This window comes from Ursus maritimus, unplaced genomic scaffold (genome assembly GCF_017311325.1).
Source record: "Ursus maritimus isolate PB19 unplaced genomic scaffold, ASM1731132v1 scaffold_4, whole genome shotgun sequence".
In the NCBI taxonomy this organism is placed as follows: domain Eukaryota; kingdom Metazoa; phylum Chordata; class Mammalia; order Carnivora; family Ursidae; genus Ursus; species Ursus maritimus.
The window spans coordinates 59,046,345-59,068,351 of record NW_024426552.1 but is presented as its reverse complement, the minus strand read 5'-3'; the positions used below and the strand labels follow the sequence as shown (position 1 = coordinate 59,068,351).

The 22,007-nt window shown below is 39.3% G+C and overlaps 1 protein-coding gene and 1 pseudogene across 2 annotated transcripts in view; both read right to left on the bottom strand.

Annotated features, from left to right (window-relative positions):
* Window positions 1-3,623: 3,623 nt before the first annotated feature.
* LOC121100498 lies at window positions 3,624-4,960 on the bottom strand (annotated as a pseudogene).
* A 1,191-nt stretch (window positions 4,961-6,151) lies between these two features.
* GAP43 (growth associated protein 43) overlaps window positions 6,152-22,007 on the bottom strand; it is a 148,244-nt gene continuing 132,388 nt past the window's right edge. For both annotated transcript variants that reach the window (XM_040621292.1, XM_008708227.2), the window contains exon 3: window positions 6,152-6,854. In XM_040621292.1, coding sequence (XP_040477226.1) covers window positions 6,766-6,854 — 89 coding nt within the window. In that variant the 3' untranslated portion in view covers window positions 6,152-6,765. The remainder of the gene's footprint in view (window positions 6,855-22,007) is intronic.

Below are 22,007 nucleotides of genomic sequence, written 5' to 3'. Positions count from 1 at the left end.
CCTCCGGCTGCCGCTCGGCTTTCCCCGCGCTCACTGAACACCCCAGCGTCTCCGGGCTCTTCACCACCTCCACTTACTCAAGGTCAAGGGAAGGGCTCTGGGGGTAAGAAATCAAGGACAGATGGATGCAAATTTCCTCTTTTTGTTTCTACCCTGCATCTTCTTTCTCCAACATGGTGGAAAGGAAATTTTTTAAAAAGCAGAATTCTACCACTGTGGAAGGAGCCAAGACGCCCTTCAACAGACGAAAGGATAAAGAAGATGTGGTCCGTACATACAATTAAATATTACTCAGCCATCAGAAAGGATGAATACCTACCATTTGCATCGAAATGGATGGAACTGGAGGGGATTATGCTAAGTGAAATAAGTCAAGCAGAGAAAGACAATGATCATATGGTTTCACTTATATGTGGAACATAAGGAATAGCAGGGAGGACATTAGGAGAAGGAAGGGAAAAATGAAGGGGGGAATCAGAGGGGGAGACGAACCATGAGATGGTGACTAACATAATATAATAAAAAATAAATTAAATAAATTAAATAAATAAAATAAAAATAAATATAAAAAATTCCAAACAAGAGGGATACCTTCTTTTTTATCCCTAAGTATAAAGTGAAATAGTCATCTTCTTATCTACAGTTTAAACATAAGTTTGCACTCATGGTGAGTTAATAAAGGAGCACTTAGTTCTCGCAACACTTAGTAATCATTAGCTCCAGGTTCTAAGAGGCCCTGGTTGATCAGCTTCTTCACCAACACCAGTTTTGAAGTGACCAAGTCTAGTTGCACGGCCTCACGCTTCCCAAGCCAATGCAGCTGTGAGGGGTGGTGAAGCCCCCCGGGCATCACAAACCGGTGGTTTGGTTTGGCAGGCCAGTGTTCTTCTTCTTTACTTTTTTAGTTTATTTCCAGAGTGTTTAAGTAGGGCATGAATTCTTCATTTTGCCACAGCCCCAACCAACTCCATATTGCCTATATCCACGTGTTTCACCATCTCTACCTTCACTTGAAAGCAAGGAAATTTCTTAAAGTAATTCTATTTACTTCCTAGGAATATTAGACATTTAATTCTGAAGTCCTCATCTGCCCACCAGCTCTCAAGCCCTACAGTCCCTGCGTGTCCCTAAAGAGCCCACGTAGTCACAGCTGCCGGTCGGCAGAAAAAGTCTGTTTAGAAAATGACAATTCTAGCATTCCCTTTGGGAGCCTCAAGGCCAGGATTAGGGTGGGGCAAGTGAGGTGCTTGCCCTGAGTGAACTTTAAGGTCACATCAAAAAAATCCGTAACTAAGATAAATAATATTTTAATGCACTGTTTGAAAATCGAAACGAACGCAATGATAAATGCAGTAGGGTAAACAAAATACCAACATTTCAGATAAAGACAGGTTTCTGTTTGCATGTCTGCAACCCTGCATTTTTGCACGATGACATCAGTTCTTTTCAATCACCTCTCGTTCTCTGACGAGGGAGAGCAACCCATGGCCACCCGTAGGCGGGTTTATGAGGGGTGACAACAGTGTGGCAGCAGGTTGGGCAACCGATGTTAGGCTTTGTATGGAGTCATGTCTTTGTAGAGATTTATCAGCCTTCCCATCTGGTTCAAAATATAGGATAATGTTCTAATAAGCGTATATGTATATGTTCTAATAAGTTGCACATTTTCCTCTTTACCTCGGGCGTCCACCATGAATTTTAAAGTCCCCTGTCCGTCATTTAGCAATCTGTATGAAAATGTCTGTCTCGTGTGGAACAGTTTACAAAATATGTGCATTATGAACCCATTTTAAACACACATCTACATATACATAGAGGTATAGATAAATAAATAAGTAGATGGTGTATAGAAAGGGAAGAAGGCAGAGAAGCAGACAGACTATATAAAGCTGTACCTCTAAACGTTAAAGTCCTCAACTGTAGGTAGAAAACTTGGAGCATTTTTATCTTCCTTTTCTTATTTATATTTTTTACCTCTCTACAATGAAACAGTATTATTTGGGTAATTAAACAATAAAATTATTTTAAGATTCTTTCGACAACCCCATGTGCTTTCATAGTCTCATCACACGTGATATAATGTTAACCAGAAATGTTTTTCTTGGTATGGAAGCCTCTCACCTCAACAGAAAGGTACTTATTAAGGTACCATCTGCAACACTAAATATGCTGTAATTACCAACAATGACACATACCTGTAAAATAACAAATCAAGTAATCAATCTGCTGGAAAATGTACACTCAAAATATGTTTGCCACTTTAATAGAATTCTCCAAGAGCATTTAGTAACTCGTCATTCTCATAGCTATAATCTCGCCCTCACTGCTGCTGCTGCTGAATTTCTTTCCAGGGAAACAGGACAAAATTGCAATTATATCAGAGTAAATATGTGACTGAAAGAGGTGGTGGTGTGGATGCAGGCCTTACCTACATGATAGGCAGGAATGAGTTCTAATCCCCTAGGAAAAAAGTTAGGTGAACGTTTTCGGGGGGGAGGGGCGGATTATTTTGTTTCGTTTTTTTGAAATAAAGAAAGCCCACATTTCTAATGCTTATTAGCTAATATTTAGCTAGAAGGGTCACCAGTCATTAAATTATTTTTATAGGCAGCTTAGCAGAAGCTGTGTTTCCATGACAACAGACAATGTATGGAAAGGTTAAAAACAAGTTAATGGGATTTGTGGTGATCTCAATAATGCTCTATGGAAATCATTAATCTGATTTTCCTATTTCTCAGGCTTCCATGCCAACTGCAAAACTGGATTTTCTGGGGCTGGCTGATGTTGGAAATAATGCATTTTCGAAAGCTCCAACGTGACTATTTCCTTAGGCGTTGAGACAGAGAGTTTGAGAATTCTTCCCTGATGTCTCTATGAGCTGAATATGGGCAGGGACCACAGTAAAAGACCTCCGGAGCACCTAAAACTGACCAAGCAAAATGAAGTTTTGGTCAGAGCAGCAGGCACAGTTTTATCTCATAATTTGCTCATAATTAAATATTATATGAGGAAAAGAGATACCAGCCTGCTTTCCAAATTCCTGAGCTAAGTCACTGGATGGATGATGGTGGAAAAAGATTGAAGGATGGGCAAAGTGTGAGTAGAGTGATAAGAATTGTATTACATCATGACTGAACATTTTAGACCCAAATAATACAGCTCAATCAAAAGACTACTTCATGTAGACATGGCCATAGTTTTGCTATCAGTAGAATATTGGGAATAGTGCCTAGAATATGGTTTTATTACTATTTGAAAGATGCAACTGTTGATGCTGAGGCCTTTTTTACTTGTCCTCAACCTAGCTTTAATTCTTTAAAAAGATTTATTTATTTATTTATTTATTTATTTATTTATTTATTTATGAGATTGGGGGGGAGAGAGGGGGAGAGAGAGATCACACAAGCTGGGGGAGGGGCAGAGGAAGAAGAGTCTCCAGTAGACTCCCAGTTGAGCATGGAGCCCAACTCAGGGCTCAATCTCAAGACCCTGAGATCATGACCTGAGCGGAAATCGAGAGCTGGACGCTTAACTGACTGAGCCACCCAGGTGTCCCTATTTTTTTTTTAACAAAAATATAAGAGAACAAATCTATACCTTAATTTATTTACTTTTCAGTGAGTTTAAATCCTTGAAAGGTACAGCATCACACGGATTCTGTGGCCAGTAGCTTTAGCAGGAAGGTGGCTTTCGAATTTGGCACGAACCTTGCCACTGTTTCCATGAGCACGAGTTACTTTTCCCCAGATTGCTCTGGTTTTGTTTGATTTGCCACCAGGAGTCACTGTGCTATTCTTTGCTTTGTACCCATAAGCACAGCTCTTGCCTAGATAGAATTCAGTTTCACCTTAAGCATAAACACCTTCCATTTTAAGAAGAGCTGTGTGCTCCCCTGGTTCCACAGACCTGCTTATATCCAGCAAAAATAGCCTTGGATCAGGCTTCCAGACATATTTGTCATTTTAGGAGTCCTGTTCCCAGCAAGCCTCCACAGGTTCCAAGATGGGGGAAAGAGAAAGTCCAGCCTAGTTTTAATTTTTATTGAAGTACTCCAGATAGATATTTTAGAATGAACAAATTATGTTGCTTTCTGACCAGAATTTAGAATCTATTTCTGTATCTTGAATGGTCTATACGAGCCAGTATCACCCTGAATTTGTGTGTGTTATGTATAAGTTTGAATCACATTGTTTTGTGTCAGTGTCAGTCAGAGGACTGCAATTATCCTTGGTATATCTTTTAGGATTATTACAAGCTTCTCTGATGTGTCCTCCCCCATCTTGAAAATTCTATTAAGGAACCAAGAGTTCATAAAACAAAAAATAAATATTCACACGTAAAAAAACAAAATCCCAACTTTGACACAACCGGTAAGACCACTAAATGGTGTCTATGTGACCATGGATCCATTGGAAAAAGTTTAGAATTATACTTTGAAAAAGAAGTTGAACCATGCTAAGTCACAAGAATGTTACTTTTTAGTATAGATTTGGGAGAGAAATGAAAGCATTTATCCTACCAAAAAAACTTCAGGATAAAAGAGAATGCCTAAACAGTATACTGCCAGTATGACTCCAACCCATGGAAGACCTGCAACACCTTATCTCACACCTGTTGAGACCTTCATCAGATTATGATTGAGTCCCAGATCCTTGCTCCAGAGTCTTCTGTGGAAATCACATCAACTCAGAATGAAGTAAAAAAAAAAAAAAAAAGCTCTTAAATTGTCCAGGTGTCACTGATACTTTCTGACCGTTTTCTGTGTGGCTGTTTCTCCCAATGAAAATTTCACTCAGTATCAGTGATGAGGAAAGACCCCTTGATCCAGTGAGAACTCAACCCTTATGTGACATCAGCTTTCTTCAAATTATTAAGTAGGCATTAGCTCCACACAGAGCTGAGTAGAGTTACCAGGGCGTAGGTTGGTCCTCCTAAAAACACTTACTTCCATGCTCTTCATTATTGTGAAGGCTTTGACACAATTTTCTTTTCCTTACCAGGGAATTTTATGTGAAGATGAGTGTAAGAAGCTGAAGGGAGTCCACTGGCCATGTCTGTCTATGAGAGGACTCAGGGTCAAGGCAGAGTAGGACTTGTTAGGAATTTTCTAGGGATTGATTTAGGAAATTTAGAGGGAAAAGAACAGCAACAGACACGTCAAGATTTAGGAACATTACTGTTTCTCATGGGAACTATTTACCTTCTGACAGAGAGTGCTCAGAAAATGGGAACTAGGAGGAAGTTTGAAAAGGATGGATGTGCTCAATGTACACCTTTTCTTTATATAGTATCACCACTGCAGGAACAATGATTATAAACAATCGAGAATATGGCAGCTGCCTTGTGTGGGGATAAGTCCAATAGGAGTATTAACTTATTGAAGCTGAAAGAGATACAATGTATTATGTCAATATTTGGATTAAAATAAAGCATCTAAACAAAAGCCAGGGGTTTTCTAAGGTATGTCTAAGGGGTATGTCTCTATAATATTCCATTTAGCAAAACCTTGAATAACTTTCCACTGCATAATTCTCCAGAGTCATGAAAATAAGGTGATTTGAGTAAAAGCAAGTCTTAGTGTCTGTCATGACCTGAATTGTGCCCCTTGTCCCGAAATCCATATGCGACCTTATTTGGAGATAGGGTCTTGACAGAGGTAATAAAGTTAAGATGAAGTCATTAAGGTGGGGTCTAATCCAATAAGGCTGGTGTCCTTGCACAAAGGGTGAATGTGGACATACAGATACCCACTAGTTATGTGAAGAGACACAGGAAGAAGATGGCCATGTATACTTTGAGGAGAGAGGCCTGAAACACATCCTTCCCTCTTGGCCCTCAGAGGAATCCATCCTACAAACACCTTGATTTTGGACTTCGAGTCTCCAAAACTGTGAGAAAATAAATCCATGTTGGTTAAGCTACCCAGGCTGGGGTACTTTGCTACAGTGCCCCAGCAAACTAATACAGTCCCCAACAATCCCATCAAAGACGAAAGCGATGGGTCCTGACCAGAGTCTTAGGCTTCATCCATCTTTTCCTTATCAGGGTCATTGATATCAGACTGGGAGGCCAGAAAGAAGATGAAATGTGAGACCCCGATATGTCAAATCAACTAATGAGAAGGTGGAACAGAAACACAAAGCCACTGGAATTTGATTACTCTCATGATTTATTAATATTCAGATTGAAAAAGGAGCCTTAGAGCCGCAAGTTACGCTAATTGGCACATTTGCTTTATTTATTTATTTGTTTATTTATTTATTTTCAAAACAAACCGGGTTTTTGATTTTTTTCCTTTTTGTTCATTCCATCACATTAAAAGGAGGAAAAGAAAAATGGTTTTGAATTCACTCGATATTTTGGACTCCTCAGATGAACGGAACATTGCACACACACTTGGAACAGAGAGAGATAGAGAGGAAAGTGGACTCCCACAGGGCCACACGCACCAGATCAAAAAACTTGGATACAGTGCAAGAATTTCCCAAAATGATTGGATCATCATTACCAAAAACTCGCCATAACAACACCAAGAAACAAAAAATGTTTAAGCCACACTGTTTGACTTGGGATCTTTCCTGCTTTTTTTTTTTTTTTAAATGTTTGCCACACAGAGAGAAAGAGGGCTAGTGGGTAGGAGAGGACAGACTCACGGACGTGAGCAGGACAGGAAGGGAAACTTCAGAGTGGAGTTGAGAAGAGGGTGGGGAGAGACAGGGTTCAGGAGAGGGGAGGGTGGGGACGTGGAAAGCCATTTCTTAAAGTTCAGGCATGTTCTTGGTCCGCCTCACGTTCTTCTCCTTTACCCTCATCCTGCCGGGCACTTTCCTTAGGTTTGGTTTCATCTACAGCTTCTGAGGAAGAAAACAAGGTGGGGAGGGGGGAGAGGGGGTTAGTATTTTATCTCATCTGTTCATATGATAATGCAATGCATTTCTACTTTTCATACCATTTCATAAAAGATTTAAGATAAAAAGAGATTTTGCTACCCCAGTAATATAATTTCCAAGTTCAGAAGATGTTACCTCCAGGAGGCTGTTCAGTGACAGGTATGGACGAGCACAGGAACAAAGCTATATATTGGGGGAAGGAGCCACTAAACAGAAATTACCATGGTCTTTAATCTCTCAGCCTTGCAATTAAGATATCCATTCTTAGGCTCTTCAAATAAAGAATCAACAACAATCTTGTATCTCTTTTCCATCAATGTCAGGCTAATTGTGACATAGTTTTCGTGGATCATTGAATAGCCATTCCAACTCTCTCACCTTTTATTTGTGGTGTTATAAAGGCTGAAAGTAAAATACTTGAATTTCCAGATCCCCTTGAAGCTAGGGGTGTCCATGTAACACAGTGACGGCCAATTAGATAGAGACAGAATTCCCTGAGGAGGATCCCAGAGGAGGTGGTTGCCCTTGACTTTCTGCTATTCCTGATCCCTGAGACATGGATCAGCAGTTGTTAGTGTAGCAGCCATCTCGTGACCATGCAGACAAAAACTATACACCAAGGATGGTGGGGCAGGAAGATAGGGGAAAAACTATCATTGAGTGACCTACCACTCCTACACATCTTTTCCTCAGAATGTTTTTTTTTTTTTAATGATACAAATAGCTAACCTCTAAACTAAACTATAGTAGTTCTTAGTTTCTTGCAGTCAAGGAACATTCCAACTGAATATACTTATCCATAAGGCAATGTGCTTTGCTTAGCAAGGAAGACTGCATCTTTTTAAAGGACAATTTTTCCTGAGGAAGTTGGCAAATTTTCTAAGTCTTCTGCCTGGTTTCCTGATAGACTCAGTCAACTGATTTCATGTTACAGGCAGTTTACTAATATGCCAGATAGTGGAAAGAGAATTCCTTTGCCCTATAACACCTGTGTTGGTAACCTAATCTCCCTGTGTTGGGTGTCCCTCAGACTACCCCCAGGCTCAATAATTTGCTAGGGGGACTCACAAGACTCTGAATATAGTCCTATTCATGGCTATGCTTTACTACAGTGAAAGGATATAAAACAAAATCAGCAAAGGGAAAAGTTGCATGGGGTGAAGTTTGGAGGAAACTATGCTCAAGCTTCCAAGAGTCTTTTCCCTATAGAGTCATACAGGATGTGCTTAATTCCTCCAGCAATGAACTGTGACATGTATGAGATGTTGTCCACTAGGGAAGCTCACCTGAGCTTACAAATACCGAGTTCTTACTGGAGGCTGGTCATATGGGCACCCTCCACGTAGCATGTACCAAATCCAGACTCCCAGAAGGAAAACAGATGTCCAGCATAAACCACATTGTTTGCAAAAAGAGTTTGGGCACACTAAAGACTCTTAGGGAATGGTGAGAACCCTCTCAAAATCCAAGTTGCTAGATGCCAGCCAAGGATCAACTTCACAAGTAGCCTTTCTAAGAATTGAGAAATGTTGAGACTAGAGAAATCGGGGCCTTATAGGAGACCATTAGAAGAGTTCATATAAACGTATGTCTCTTTTAAATCATTCAGCTATATATTTATATTCAGATAAAGCCCAATGTGCACATCCAAATAAGACCACAACTGGAAATACATTTTTGGAATTCTTTCTTTGGAACAAGCGTCTAATAATATTCTTTTAAATCTTTTAGTAGCAGAAAATGCTTATCTCCTTGAAAATAGATTTGATTTTTAGAATCAAATGAGGCTGGCCTGGTAAATAAGGTAGCAGCTATGATGGATAATTTTAATACTATGATGACTCATTTTTTAAAGATTTATTTATTTATTTGAGAGACAGAGAGAATGCAACTGGGGGAGGGGCGGAGGGAGAGAGAGACAAGCAAACTCCCCACTGAGTGGGGAGCCCAATGTGGGGCTCTATCCCAGGACCCTGAGATCATACCTGAGCCGAAATCAAGAGTTGGATGCTCAACAGACTGAGTCACCCAGGTACCCCTAAAATGACTCATTTTTGACCAAAGGTTTTAAGTCTGATTTATTTTGGGGATTTGTCATTGACCGTAAGTTATTTCCAAAATGTAATTATAGCCGTAAGGCTACCTACCATTACTCATAAAGATATTTTAAGGCTATAACCTTCTAAGTTGACCATTATCGGCATACCAATCATATTTTCCGGGAAAAATTCTTGTATGAAAAGACTCAGTTCTGATCACTGTAATACTCAATGTACCAGCATTGTTCCTCATGGATTATAGAACTTTGGTGCATTAATGAATCAGCTGATTTTCTGCCAGAAGAAAGTTCTCAGATTTATTTCAGTGAGGTTCATTTATAGTGATTTGGAATTCTTTTAGAGAATTTACTTTGTTCCCCAGCCCTGCCCAAAGCTTTGGATACCACAGGTATGCCCAAGGTTTACTATCCTTACCACCCAGAGAACAATGTATTTAGTGCCCTCTTCGAACCACAAAAGAAACAGAACATTGATTTAAAGAGGCCAGAAGCATATAGAAGTTTCAGTTGTAGGAATAAGACAAGACTTCAAGCCTTTCTTTCTAAAATAAAAACTTGGGAGCTATGAGGTAGTTTTTGAGGGAGATTAGGGAACTTGAGAGAAAAGGTAGAAGCAGGATAGGGAAGGTGAGAAGAACTGTCTGTTTGTGGAATAAGAGAACAACATTCCAAAAGGGAAAACAAAAGAACAAAGATTCAAGGAATCCTGAGAAGCAGCCACACTTTCTGTCCTCCCTTTGAAGTGGAATCAGGTTAAATTCTCCCAAATTCCCATACTTGCTTTTGTTACCCTTCACCTGCGCCCCGGGAGAAAGGGTAATACTGGCATACATCTGTTTATTGTGACAGGAAGTGCTGCTATCCACTCCCTATTAAAAGAGCTTCAATATCTACACATTCTTTCCTTTAAGAGCTTCAGAGTATTTGAAATATAATTATTTACTCATTTACTTGTTCAATAAGTTGTTATTGAACACCTGCAATGTGTCAGACATTCTAGATATTAAGAAGAAGAGGTGAAAAAAACAGTAAATATTCTTGCTCTCACTTAAGCCTTTCAACAATATACCTTTAACAGACAATGAAATCCATAATCATTAGAATGTTGGCAGGGAGAGGGCCTCAAAGAACATCTAGTCACTAGACATAACTCTTCAAGGGTAACAACAATATCATTTTGCACAACTTTGAACTCCCCTGTGTCTAGCACAGAACCTAGTGCAGAAAGGGCCCTCAGTAAACATTTGCTGAATGGAAGAATGAATGGATATCCTCACTTTATAGGTGAGGAAACAGAAGTCCAGGTATTTCCCTAAATCATATGCTTTTCTCATGACCTAGCCAGGACTAAAACCTAGAAGCTCTACTAATCTTGGTTTCCCCATTATATCAGGTGGCCAAACTTAACCAGAGGAGGTCAAGATCAAATCAGTTTTATCAATTCAGCATTAGAAGCAAGTAGCTAGGGTCCACAGGTTTTTAGTGACCTACAAAACTTCTACGATTAAAAACAAATCGTTGGCTCCAAAATTTAAAATAAAAACCATAAAATTAAAACTGATTAAGTTCAATTAGTTGACTACAAAAGGGAACAGGTCAGTTTGCTGGAACTCAATTTAACTGAATACATACAATTATATATACATTATATTTTATATGAGATGAGAGGAGTTTTTTAAAAATTTTATTTACATTCTATTACTGAATAATGAAAAAAGGGGTCATATTTGTGTTAGAAGAACGGATGATTAGCTGGTAGAAATAAAATGTGCCAAGTCAGTGGATTCAGCAAAATTTTTATAGGCCACCAGGAAATTATGGGGAGAAAAAATATGAAGGAAGGAACCAATCTAAAGTGAGAATCTTCTACAGCCACCAAAGTAAAGCAAGCTAAGAACTCATAATAATATTTTTTAGGACCTACACAAAAACAGAAACAAACAAACCAAAATAAACTTACATGCAAATGAAGGAAACAGTAATCGGATGTGGAGCACACACCTGCTCTGGCTAGATTCACTTTGAGGGGAGACTGTGCAGGCGTTTCGGCAAGGTTCTAACCTTCAACAAAGGGGAAGTTATTGGAAACAGAACCCGAGCTATGTGTACATGGGTCCATTTGAGCCTGAATGCCAGAGAGAACTTCTGGATATTGCGAACTTGTTCCTTCTCCTTCTGATGTCAACTCTAGACAAATCATTGTAATTGATAAGTCATGTTGACCAGATACTTGTGTATCTATAGTTTCTTACGTGTTCCATTCAGCAGCCTCACTGCCTGGAAAGAACCACGAATTATGACTTTCCTGACCCACTGTAGAAAGTGTTCAGCTGTAGCTAACATAGCTGGGCACTTACTCCATGCTCACTCAGAGCAGTTCTACACGTACTTGGGCCACGTCATTGAATCACTGCAGCTCTTTAATCATCCCATCTTATAGCTAGGGAAGCTGAGGTACAGCGAGATGAAGCAGCTCCCCTAAGGCTGAACTGTTTGTCAATAGCAGCAGTCAATTGCATCCTAGGACAGAGACATCTAGGCAGCTTCTATTTTAGATTGCCCCCCTCCCCCCGCCACGGCCCTGCCGCCATTATCTTTGCCCAAGCAGGATGGGAAGGCCCAGAGTGGGAACTAGAGTGGGGGGGTCCATGGGCACCTATGCCTGCAGCCTACAAAGCCCCAAAAGTGGCCTTAATAAACGCAGCTCAGAATGGAAGGAAGAATCTTGATTAGTCTTGAATAATATGAAATCTGGTCTTGGCACTCTCTGGCACTAATTACATAATTGCAAATGCTAGAGATGAGTTAATATGTAATCTTTAGTAGTTTGTGCAAGAACTTTGATCACCATGGTGAGTGTCAGAGATAGATGAATGGCTGAGGCCAGCTGGTCACTCCAATTATCATGATCCAATTAGGGTTAATAGTCACATTCCCCATCTAGAGGATCAACCTCCCTCTGAGACAGTTACTGCTTAAGAAGAGGCTGTGGAAGCTAAAGATTGAACGGGATTTTTAGTACCCAGTGCCACAGAACGGCAAGTGGAAGTAAATGGGCCCAGAGCTAGCAAACAAGGAAAGCCTGGAGTTGCTCATGTGATTGTTGAAATCCAGCAAGTTCAAGGGCAGAAAATGCTTTCTCTTCTTTGGGTTAGCTCTGAAGAGCATTTTGCTCATATTAAACATGGGAACCTCGTATTATGGTTAAGACATTATAGTAAAAGCAAGATTAAAAGAATCACAGGTTATTCACAGGAATCACAGGTATTTCAGGTGACCAGTGAACTTATTCTCATTAATAGACATTACTATTCGCTACCTAGCAATGGGTCTCCCCCAAATCAGTCTTCACCAAGGGAAATCAACTTCATAAACTCAGTTTTATTATGAGGCAGAATGTATTCCCCCAAAACAAACAAACAAAACACCAAACCAAAAACTGAAAATGCATTTTAGCAGTCTGGTCTAAAGGGGGAAAAAGTTGTTGTTTGGAAAAAAAAAATGAAATTGGGCAATTGTTTATAATCATTGATATTAAATACATTAAATATTTAAATTCTCAAAAATTATATGTAGTCAATTTGAACAGATGACGGATGATGTTCGCATCTGGTAAAGAACTGTAAACTTCTCTGGCATTGGCGTTTTAGCCTTGACAAAACCATTACTTTTTTCAGACCCAAAGACTTCTTAGAAATGATCATGTTCGTTGGGGGTCCCCATGAATTTTACCATGTCTGTGTTAAGAAGAAAATTAACATCACAGACAGTAAAGTCATATATTCTTAATGTTCTAGAGCTGAAGACACTAAAAAAAGGAAGAAAAAACGTGTTCATTCATTCATTCATTCATTCATTGAAAGGTCCCGAGCCTCACTGTGAGCCACACACCATTCCACACATTGCAAACACAGCAGTGGCGCTACAGCAATGCAAAGACCAAGTAAGAATCTCTACTTTCCTGGAATTTATATGCCAGTAATCACTAGCATATTTATATGACGGTAATTACTGTCATGTGTTTTGTTTGTGGGAGAAGGAGCAGTAAAGGAAAAAGTCACAGCTCGACAGGAAGAACGCAGCCCAAAGGGCATCATTTCTCCTGGATCTGCAAAGTCGAGTATCTTTAATAAGCCACATAAGTTTCAAAATATGGAAAACCCGGGTAGTTTTCACATTCTTGATCCACAACCACCATTCCTAGGAAAGAGTAAGCCCGCATTAAAACAGCAAGAAAGATGGAAGTCATTTCTGTATGCACTTGAAACAGCGTGGCGGTGGCCTTAAAAGAGTAAGGGGACCCAGGCGGATGATGTCACAGTGGTCCTTGAAAGACGCATGCCAAACTGGCTTTCTGATCTTTATCGAAATCGAGTCTGGAAGCAGCTCTTGACTTTACGCATCCCATTCATTTCCTCGAAAGGGTGAGAACAGCACGTCTGCGCATCCTGTTGGTGAGCAAATAGCAGGAGCATATGCAGCAGCGGCTGCTCGCGCGCTCAGTCGGCGGCCGGCTGCAGGCTGCAGTGCGGCTGGAGGGATGGCGGTGTTCCCAGCTGCCATCGCCTACCCTCAGCTCTAATGGCCCTGTTTACTGGCTCCGCTCCAGGCCCCTCCACAGCCCTACATTACTGAAATTAGGTTGAGTGGATTTCCGAGTAAAACATTATCTCTTGGGACCTGCCCAGCTCTCCCCAGCCTTGTCAACATTGATTAAATAGAAGCTGCTATCATCCTGGGGCCATGCCCACAATTACTCTACCAATCACACTGGGCCGCGGTGTTTGCTTTCCCTTTTTATTTTCACTTTTCTTGAATATTAAACATTATCACCTCAAAGGCTCAAAGGAAAGTAATTAAAAAAACATTCTGTAGCTAACTCACATACATCCCTTTGTCGCTTACGTGGTCTTCCTCTGGAGCTGTGGACTAGATGTCAATCTGGAGCCTGGATGGTGGCTTTTGATGGTCACCGGGATCCACATTTTGAACGCCCTTTTTAAAACTATGTTTTACATTTTAAATTCCTTTGAAAGCACTGAGCCAGTTACACCATTTTGATGTCAGCAGAATGGTGCAAATATTACCTATGCCCCCACCTCTGGCTGAGCCTTTGGAAGAGAGGATAATTCTATTGCTTACAACACTATTTACTTGAGGATTTCAAAGAGTAACAAACAAAAATCACCAAGGAGAAAACTCAAAGGCAGCATGGTGGCAGGGTCCCAGTGATATCTGACACATACATACAAATGTTTACTTCTCTCAAAAGTTTAGGCCTGGACCAAGCTGATTTGTATTCCAACCCTGACCTCACCACCAATCAGTCAAACGATCTCAGAGAAGTTACTTTTCCTTTCTTTGTTTCCTAATCTATAAAAAATATAAATAATATTGACTGCCCCACCTTATTGCAGGTTGTTTAGAAGTTGAAAGAAAGTATTTGAGAGGACTTCATAAAATTTAAAGTGTAGAATGTAGTATGTTGAGACTTTCATCCAAGCTGTGAGATTCAGGTGAAAAACGGGGGATAAAAAACTTCTTTCCCAGATAAATGATTAAGAGGACTTCTCCCCTAGAATGTTCCTGTAGTCTGACTCTGATTAACAAATTAGGATACAAGTGATTTATTAATTAAATAACTATTCAGTTACAGAGCTTGGGAAAGAATCTAAGATCTCTAACATTTGGAGCAAAAGTTGGTGTTTTTTTGGTCCTCCCTTCCCGCCCTTTCTCCTTTCCTTTCCCTCCCTTTCCTTCCTTCCTTCCTTCCTTCCTTCCTTCCTTCCTTCCTTCCTTCCTTCCTTCCTTCTTCTCTTCCTCCCTTCCTTCCTTCTCTTCCTCCCTTCCTTCCTTCTTTCCTGAAAGAAAAATGACCCAGAGATTTTTGTTTTGAAAAAAATTAAAAGTCAAAGAACATACAAGTTGACTGGCCTTGAAAACTTCTTAAAGATTCTCTATATAAAATGTCTGCCAAACCATCAAAATTAGTGTTCTGTCTTCTTCCCCCATTAGAAACATGCAGAAAGATTTTTTAAAAAATTGCAATTTATGTGGCTCGCATTGTTGCCCTAAATAATTTCTGAGACAAGATGGAATAAATATATAAAATTAAACTGTTAAAATTATTTCTTACCGTTCTAACAATGAATGAGTCAACTTTTAAAGGTTAAAAATAAACACAAAAATTGGGGGGATTTTCAGTCAAGTAGATTCACCCCTTCATACTTCCCCTTAGCTCAACGATGTGCTGAGCTGGCAGTTGAATCTGGAGATCTAGTGAGACACTGCTTTCTGTTAGACCCGTTAGTCTGTGGGAGGAGTGGAAGATGGGAGTCAGCAGAAATAATAATGGTTCCTAGGACACTGAGAAATTTGGAGAAGGGCCATGTTAGGGATGGAAAAGTGATGTTGTGACATTGAGTGTTGCTAGTACTGATGATCAGAAACAGTTTAGCCTAGAAATTGAGTTTGTTTTCCTCTTTTCTGTAGAATTGTATATTTTTTAAATAGTTCAAAACTCCACCTGATAGGAGTTCAACTCTCCATTGCCCCTTTTCACTTCACGGTACCCAGGTGAGGAGAATCCTAGCTGGAGAAAGGTTTAGTTGCGTGTCTCTAGCCTTTACAAACTCAATCGTCTTAGAGGCCAGGCAGACAACATTATGAAAAATCTGGCCACTGGTAAAACCTGCGGTAGGGTCAAAAGGAATTCAAAAATTTCAAAACACTCTACTAGAAAAATAAAAGGAGCCAGGGTGTTTGGCGTAAGACTTTTTAATTGTACCAAGAAGATACATTTGTGGACTCTGATTTCAAAATGAAAGAGGTTCCCTTTAATCAGAATAAAACTCATATTTATCTTCAAGAACCATCTTTAGATCAGGAGACCTGAAGAATAATGCCTCTTCCATTTTGCTAATTTTAAATTACAGATCTTCGACTTACAGTGGGGTTATGTGCCCCAAAACCCGATTGTAATTTGAAAGTATCATAAGTCAGGGGTGCTTGGGTGGCTCAGTCGGTTAGGCAGCCAGCTCTTCATTTCGGCTCAGGTCATGATCAGGGTTCTGGGATCAGGGGAGTCTGCTCACTAGGGATCTGCTTGAGGATTCTCTCCCTCTCCCTCTGCCCTTCCTCCTGCTCACTCACACACATGCTTGCTCTCTCTCTCTAAAATAAATAAATAAATCTAAAAAAAAGAATCATAAGTCAAAAATGCATTTAATACACCTAACCTATTGAACATCATTAATTAGCCTTGCCTATCTAAAACAGGCTCAGAACATTTACATTAGCCTACAGTTGGGTAAAATCATCTCATGAAAAGCCTACTTTATAATAGAGTGTTAGATATCTCAAGTAATTTATTGACTGCTGTGCTGAAAGTGAAAAACAGAATGGCTGTGTGGGTGCAGAATGGTGGTAGGTGTATCTGTTGTTAACCCTTGTGATTGCCTGACTGACTGGGAGCTTCAGATCACTGCCACTGCCCAGCGTCACGAGAGAGGATCGTACCACATACTGCCAGCCTGAGGAAAGATCAAACTTCAAAGTACGTTTTCTACCAAATGCGTATCACTTTCACACCATTATAAAGTCAAAAATCGTAAGCCAAATCATCGTAAGTCGGGGACCATCTGTATTCATATTTCAAGATTTTTTTAGTGAATGAAGTAAAAAATAAGCAATGCCTATTTCAGATTTTCTAAATGGCCTACCAAAGCAAAAAGAGGTAGCAGAAAATTAATTCACAATATTATCTCTCCCTTTGCTTGCCATTCAAGTTTTTGCTACATCTCTACATCCCTACTTAGGCCTTTCAGATGTCCTATGTTCTTTGTCACAGATGCTGTTGGTACCCTCTCAGAGGCCCTCCCTTTGTCATCTCCCAGCTGCTGCAGGTGTTGGCTGCCAATGGCCCACTCTTGCCCCTTGAGTGAATCACCTCAACTTGGAGTGCCAGAAAGTTGATGCCTCGTTTGTCCCCTGTGACTCTAGTGGCCTTGTTTTTGGGCAAAACAGTCTGCTGTGGTACAGTTTGTACTTCCAGGCTCTCTGTGGGATCAGGCTGAGACTTCACTTTTCCTGAACCACATTGTTGACTGTCTTCTTCCCCTGGTCTGTCCTCTTTCTTGCTCCCCTTCCAGATTTCCACCAATAAAGTATTCACACAAGAGTCCCGTCTCAGGCTCAGATTTTAGAGAATGGGACCAAAGTTATTCCTTCAACTAAAAATTAAGGACTGGAGTTGGGAGGCAGGCCAGTCAATTACTTTAGTGAATGTGTGTAGCCAGTCCTCAAGGTTTGAATCATTTGGGTTTGTGGCATAATGGTCCCTCATAACACAGCTCAAATGTTGTTTCCTCACCTTCAAAACCATCCCAGGCATAATTAGTCAGTTCCTTCTCTTTATTTATATGGAAATTTTATCCCTTGCATTATACATCAGTTTGCGGTATCCTTTTGAGCCTTCTTGACTGAACGTGAACTAACTTTTCAAAGGAAAAGGATACATTTGCTAGAATTTAAACTTTATAAAGGCAGAGGTTTTTTTTTTTAAGTCGGTCTACCTTTTATTAAAACCATGTTCTGACAATTATAAACAAAGTAAATAATAAAGCACTTCCCTTCAGCAGGGAAGACCACTCCCACCAACCCACACCACTCTTGGTATGACACTGCTTTTAGGTTTAGCATTCAGGCTAACTTCTCAAGAAAGCCATCCATGATCCTTTAGACCAGTTCCTCTGTTACGATCCTCAGGCAGAGATTTCTTTTTTTTTTAATTAATTTTGTTCACTAATAAATCCCAAATGCCTAGAAAAGTGCCTGACACATATATATGTTTTAGTGAATCAATTCATTTACATTAACCCCAACTCTCAGTATCATACTTATAGGGGAAAGAAAATATGGAAAAGGAAAATCCCAAGAATGCTTTGTGACATGTAGATAAAACCTGTATTGCCTCAAGCAGAAAAACTGTGGATCTGTAATGTTTGAATAGCAGGGGTCTGTCTGAATTTCAAAATGTTGGATTATAAAAAGGAATCTCAACATTATCCTGGTTCATAGCCATAGAAAGCATTATCTCATCCTTCAGCTCCTCCTCCTTTTTTTTTTTTTTTTGGTTAACTTTAATTTTATGTCTATCTTCTAATTTTATGACAAATTACTCAGATAAAAAAAATCCAAATGTAAAAAATAGATATGTACTAAAAGCATAACTATTTTTAGATGATGGCATATAGTAGTGAATAAGAAAGCTGGTTCTAGAGTCAGACTATTTGCATTTAAATTCTATCTCTGACACTTACCATGACTTTGAGTGAGTTTTCTTAACTTCTTAACGCTCATTTTCCTTATCTGTAATTGGTGCTAGTATTGTTACCCACGGGTTGTTGTAAGATTTAAGTATGTTAATTATTTAAGGTATTTAAAAACAAATGGCATATTTCAGTAAGTGCTCAATAAGTGTTGGCTATTATTACTAGTGACTGAACAAGAACTAATGTTGGCTTAATGTTTACTATGTGTCAAGCAGTGCATTAAGGGGTTTCACATATAAGTATTCAATATGCAAATCCCTGGCTTTTCTATTTCCTCTTCGGTGGGAATAATAGTAATACATATCTCATAGACTTGTGCCGAGCATTAAGTGAGAGCAAACGAGACTGCCACTACCTTGCTTACCTATGTGCCTAAGAAATGAGTTATCATCTCCCTCTCTCCACTAATTCATGCTTATCCAATCTTAGTGCACAGCCCCAGTTTTTTTTTTTTTTTCCGAATAGCCCAAGGAAGGGAGGGAAAAGTCTGTGACTTAAGAAGTTTTTTGCTTGTAGAGTGAAAAAAAAAAAATAATTCTTTGAAAAAAGGCTTCGAAGTCAAGGGCCAAAGTCCAGAAATGATTACAACAGCAAAGATGACAACTGACCAAACTAGAAGGGCATGATTCTATGATGTATGATGCAAGAATCAAGGCTGCTGAACAGTTATGTTTCAAAAGGCAGGAACTTCTCTGCTATTGCCTCTGCTTAAGAACAGAATAATCTCTTCTACGTCATACCCAAAGAACAGCAGCTAATTGATTTCAAAAGGAAATAACCTTATCTTTGGCTTTAGCTCCGTTTGATTCCATAAGTTTTGTAGCAAAAGTTTACCACACTGAATGAGCAAGAACTAAGTCACCCCCATCCCCAGATGTGTAGCACATCTTGCACCCAGTAAGCAACTTACAGAGAGGATGGCAATTCTCCAGGCACAAGACATCATTCCAGTTTTAAGAAAAATTTCCTTATTTGATAATAATCACCGAATCTAAGACTTGAAAGAGACCTAAGACTTCTTGTCCTTTAACCTTAAGGAAAATGATTAGATACAGTGAAATTTTTCAACTCGATTATGAGAAAGATCTTTTCATTTCTAAGAAGGCTTGTAGTCATCTGGGGACAGGGCCTATGTTGGGGGATAGGTCCCTAGGGGCTGTGCTGAGACTGCTCTGATGGGTTTTTCTTCCTACTTATGCACAACACTCTCTCATTTCTGGAACTTCTAAAGCAAGGAATTATAGCAGACTTTGAAGGACAGAATAAAGATGGAGTAGGAAAGACTGTTCTCTTTTTTAAATTCTAGGCAAGGAAATACCATACTTTTCGGAATCTTGTTAAAATATGGTTAACTTAGCATTCCTCCCACCAAGGCTTATCTATAATTTCTTCTGCTGCATTCTGGAGAAAGTTAATAATTTTCAAAAAATCAGACGTTCAGGTATTTGATATTAATTATTTAGGTCCTTACTTAGGAGATGGGAAAAATTAAACAGGCTTATTATTTGTTGGTCATTTTCATTGAGTCTATTCGCAGCTTTTCTTTCTCACAGTTTTTCATTTTCATTCAAACAAGCTGCTTCAATATTATACCAGCCTTTTCAAGTTTGTTTCTCCTTAGGTATTTCTATTATAGTCACCATAGATCTCATGTAGTGATCAGTTATGCAAGTGTAGTCATTTGTGTCTGTCGGACCTAAAGAAATTTAATGAGCAATCTTCTGGGCTATACTGGTTTTCATTTAAAAGTTGAACTAATCAGGGGCGCTTGGCTAGCTCAGTTAGAAGAGCATGCAACTCTTGATCTTGGGATTGTGAGTTCGAGCCCCATGTTGGGTGTAGAGAATTCTTAAATAAATAAAACTTTAAAAAAATAAAAATTCAACTAATCATTTGTAATGTTCTAACATAGACTAAGTTAATATGCCTATTACAAAGATTATGTTTGCAACATTAGTTTTTAAAAACAAAAACAGATCCTAGGTTGCCAAATCCCAAGATCTGATATTTGATTAAATGATTTGATTATCTGACTCCAGGGTTAAAATACAGAAACCAAAACTAGACATAATTGTAACTCTGTCAGAGTCACTCCAGCAATGACTGTAGTAGCTGCCTAAAAATTTTTCCTACTTGTGAATATCTGTTGCTTAGGGAACATTTAGATTTTTAAATAAAAGCACTACATCTATGAGTCATATTCGGCTTGTGTCTTGCTGTGACTTGCTATGATGTGTTTGGGTGGTACTTGAGATTAGCCAGACCATTATTTAACTTTGTTGCTTAATTTTCCCTTATGGCTGTATCTATATAGTACAAAAGAAAACTAAAGACGTGGCAGTTGCTAATTTTATCAATGCAAGTGGATAAACCACATACTTCAGTACAAAAATACAAAATCTATATATATTGTCATAGAGTTGGCTTGTAACTGTTCATAAAATTACAGAATAGTGGAAGCTGAAGGAGGTCTTAGAGATTACCTGATCTCAACCCCTCACTCCCTCTGGAAAAATACTGATGATGGAGAGTCTCTGTGACTTGCCCAAAGTCACATAGCTAATTAGAATTCAGATCCTGCCATAATACCATAATACCTCTCACAGCCTTTGGGGATGAGTGGATTCCACTGCTTGATTTTAACTTGCATCTCTCCCCAGTGGTCCTAAATGCACTCCATACATTTTCCCAACTCCATTCCTTACCCCCTTTCACCAACTCCGTTCCTCCCCCCCTTCCCCTTTCTCTCTCACCTCCCTTCTCCACTCCCTCCCTCCATTCCTTTTCTCCTTTGTGAAATGAAAGGTAAACTCAATATAATTTTGCTTTGAGGGTTACCAGAAGTACTTTTAGATACTCTGGATGTTTTCAGAACCAGGACTAAGGATCACTGTCGTATCAAACTTCGATATATTGTGTACAGATTGTGAGGAATGAAGCAGATATTCTATGCAGTGAGGAAAAACACGGGGACCTTTAAAATTAGTAACTTGGGCTCAAAAGTTATCATCAACTACGGTAGGTTTCAAAAACTAAATGACTAAAGAGTTACCAGATAATAAAAGTCCAGAATTGCTAAAATTACTATAAATGCTGTCATATCTAGGAATCTGTAAAAGACTATTACTATGTCCTGAAGTAGAGGAAATAAAAATGCATGTCATCCCCTCACCTACCACCCCCTTCACTTCCCAATGGAAGCTGAGTGTTAAAAACCAACTGAGAAGGTTTAACTCAATTTTGAAAGTAATTTTAAAAGTATTACTGTAACAAGAAAGCCCTATAAAAGGTGTTTGTGTGATATGCTTCCATGTGGATAAATAAATGCAGTCCCATCTTACTGGGACAATTTATGTTGCACTCATTGTGTGTTTTGGCTTCCTGGGGCCTGTCAAATTATGGCACTGCCTTTGATTGAAAAATTGCTTTAAAAATCAATAGCACTCACTGGAACACAACCAGAACCATATCGAAAAAGTAATATTTGTATTTGTACTGATTTTTCTCTCTTTAAGAGTCAAAGAGCTGAAAGTTCTTTACTTAGTGGCAAAGAACATAATAGCTTTGGCTATTTGAGGACATTGGGACAATAAGCAGTTAAAGAATAAAGATTCACAATGAGCCTGGGTTTGCCTGGGATATAAAATCATACGTGTTCTGCCCATCATATAATACTCCCATTTGAAAGCTCATCCCACTGAAGGCTTTCACTCTTTTCTCCACCCA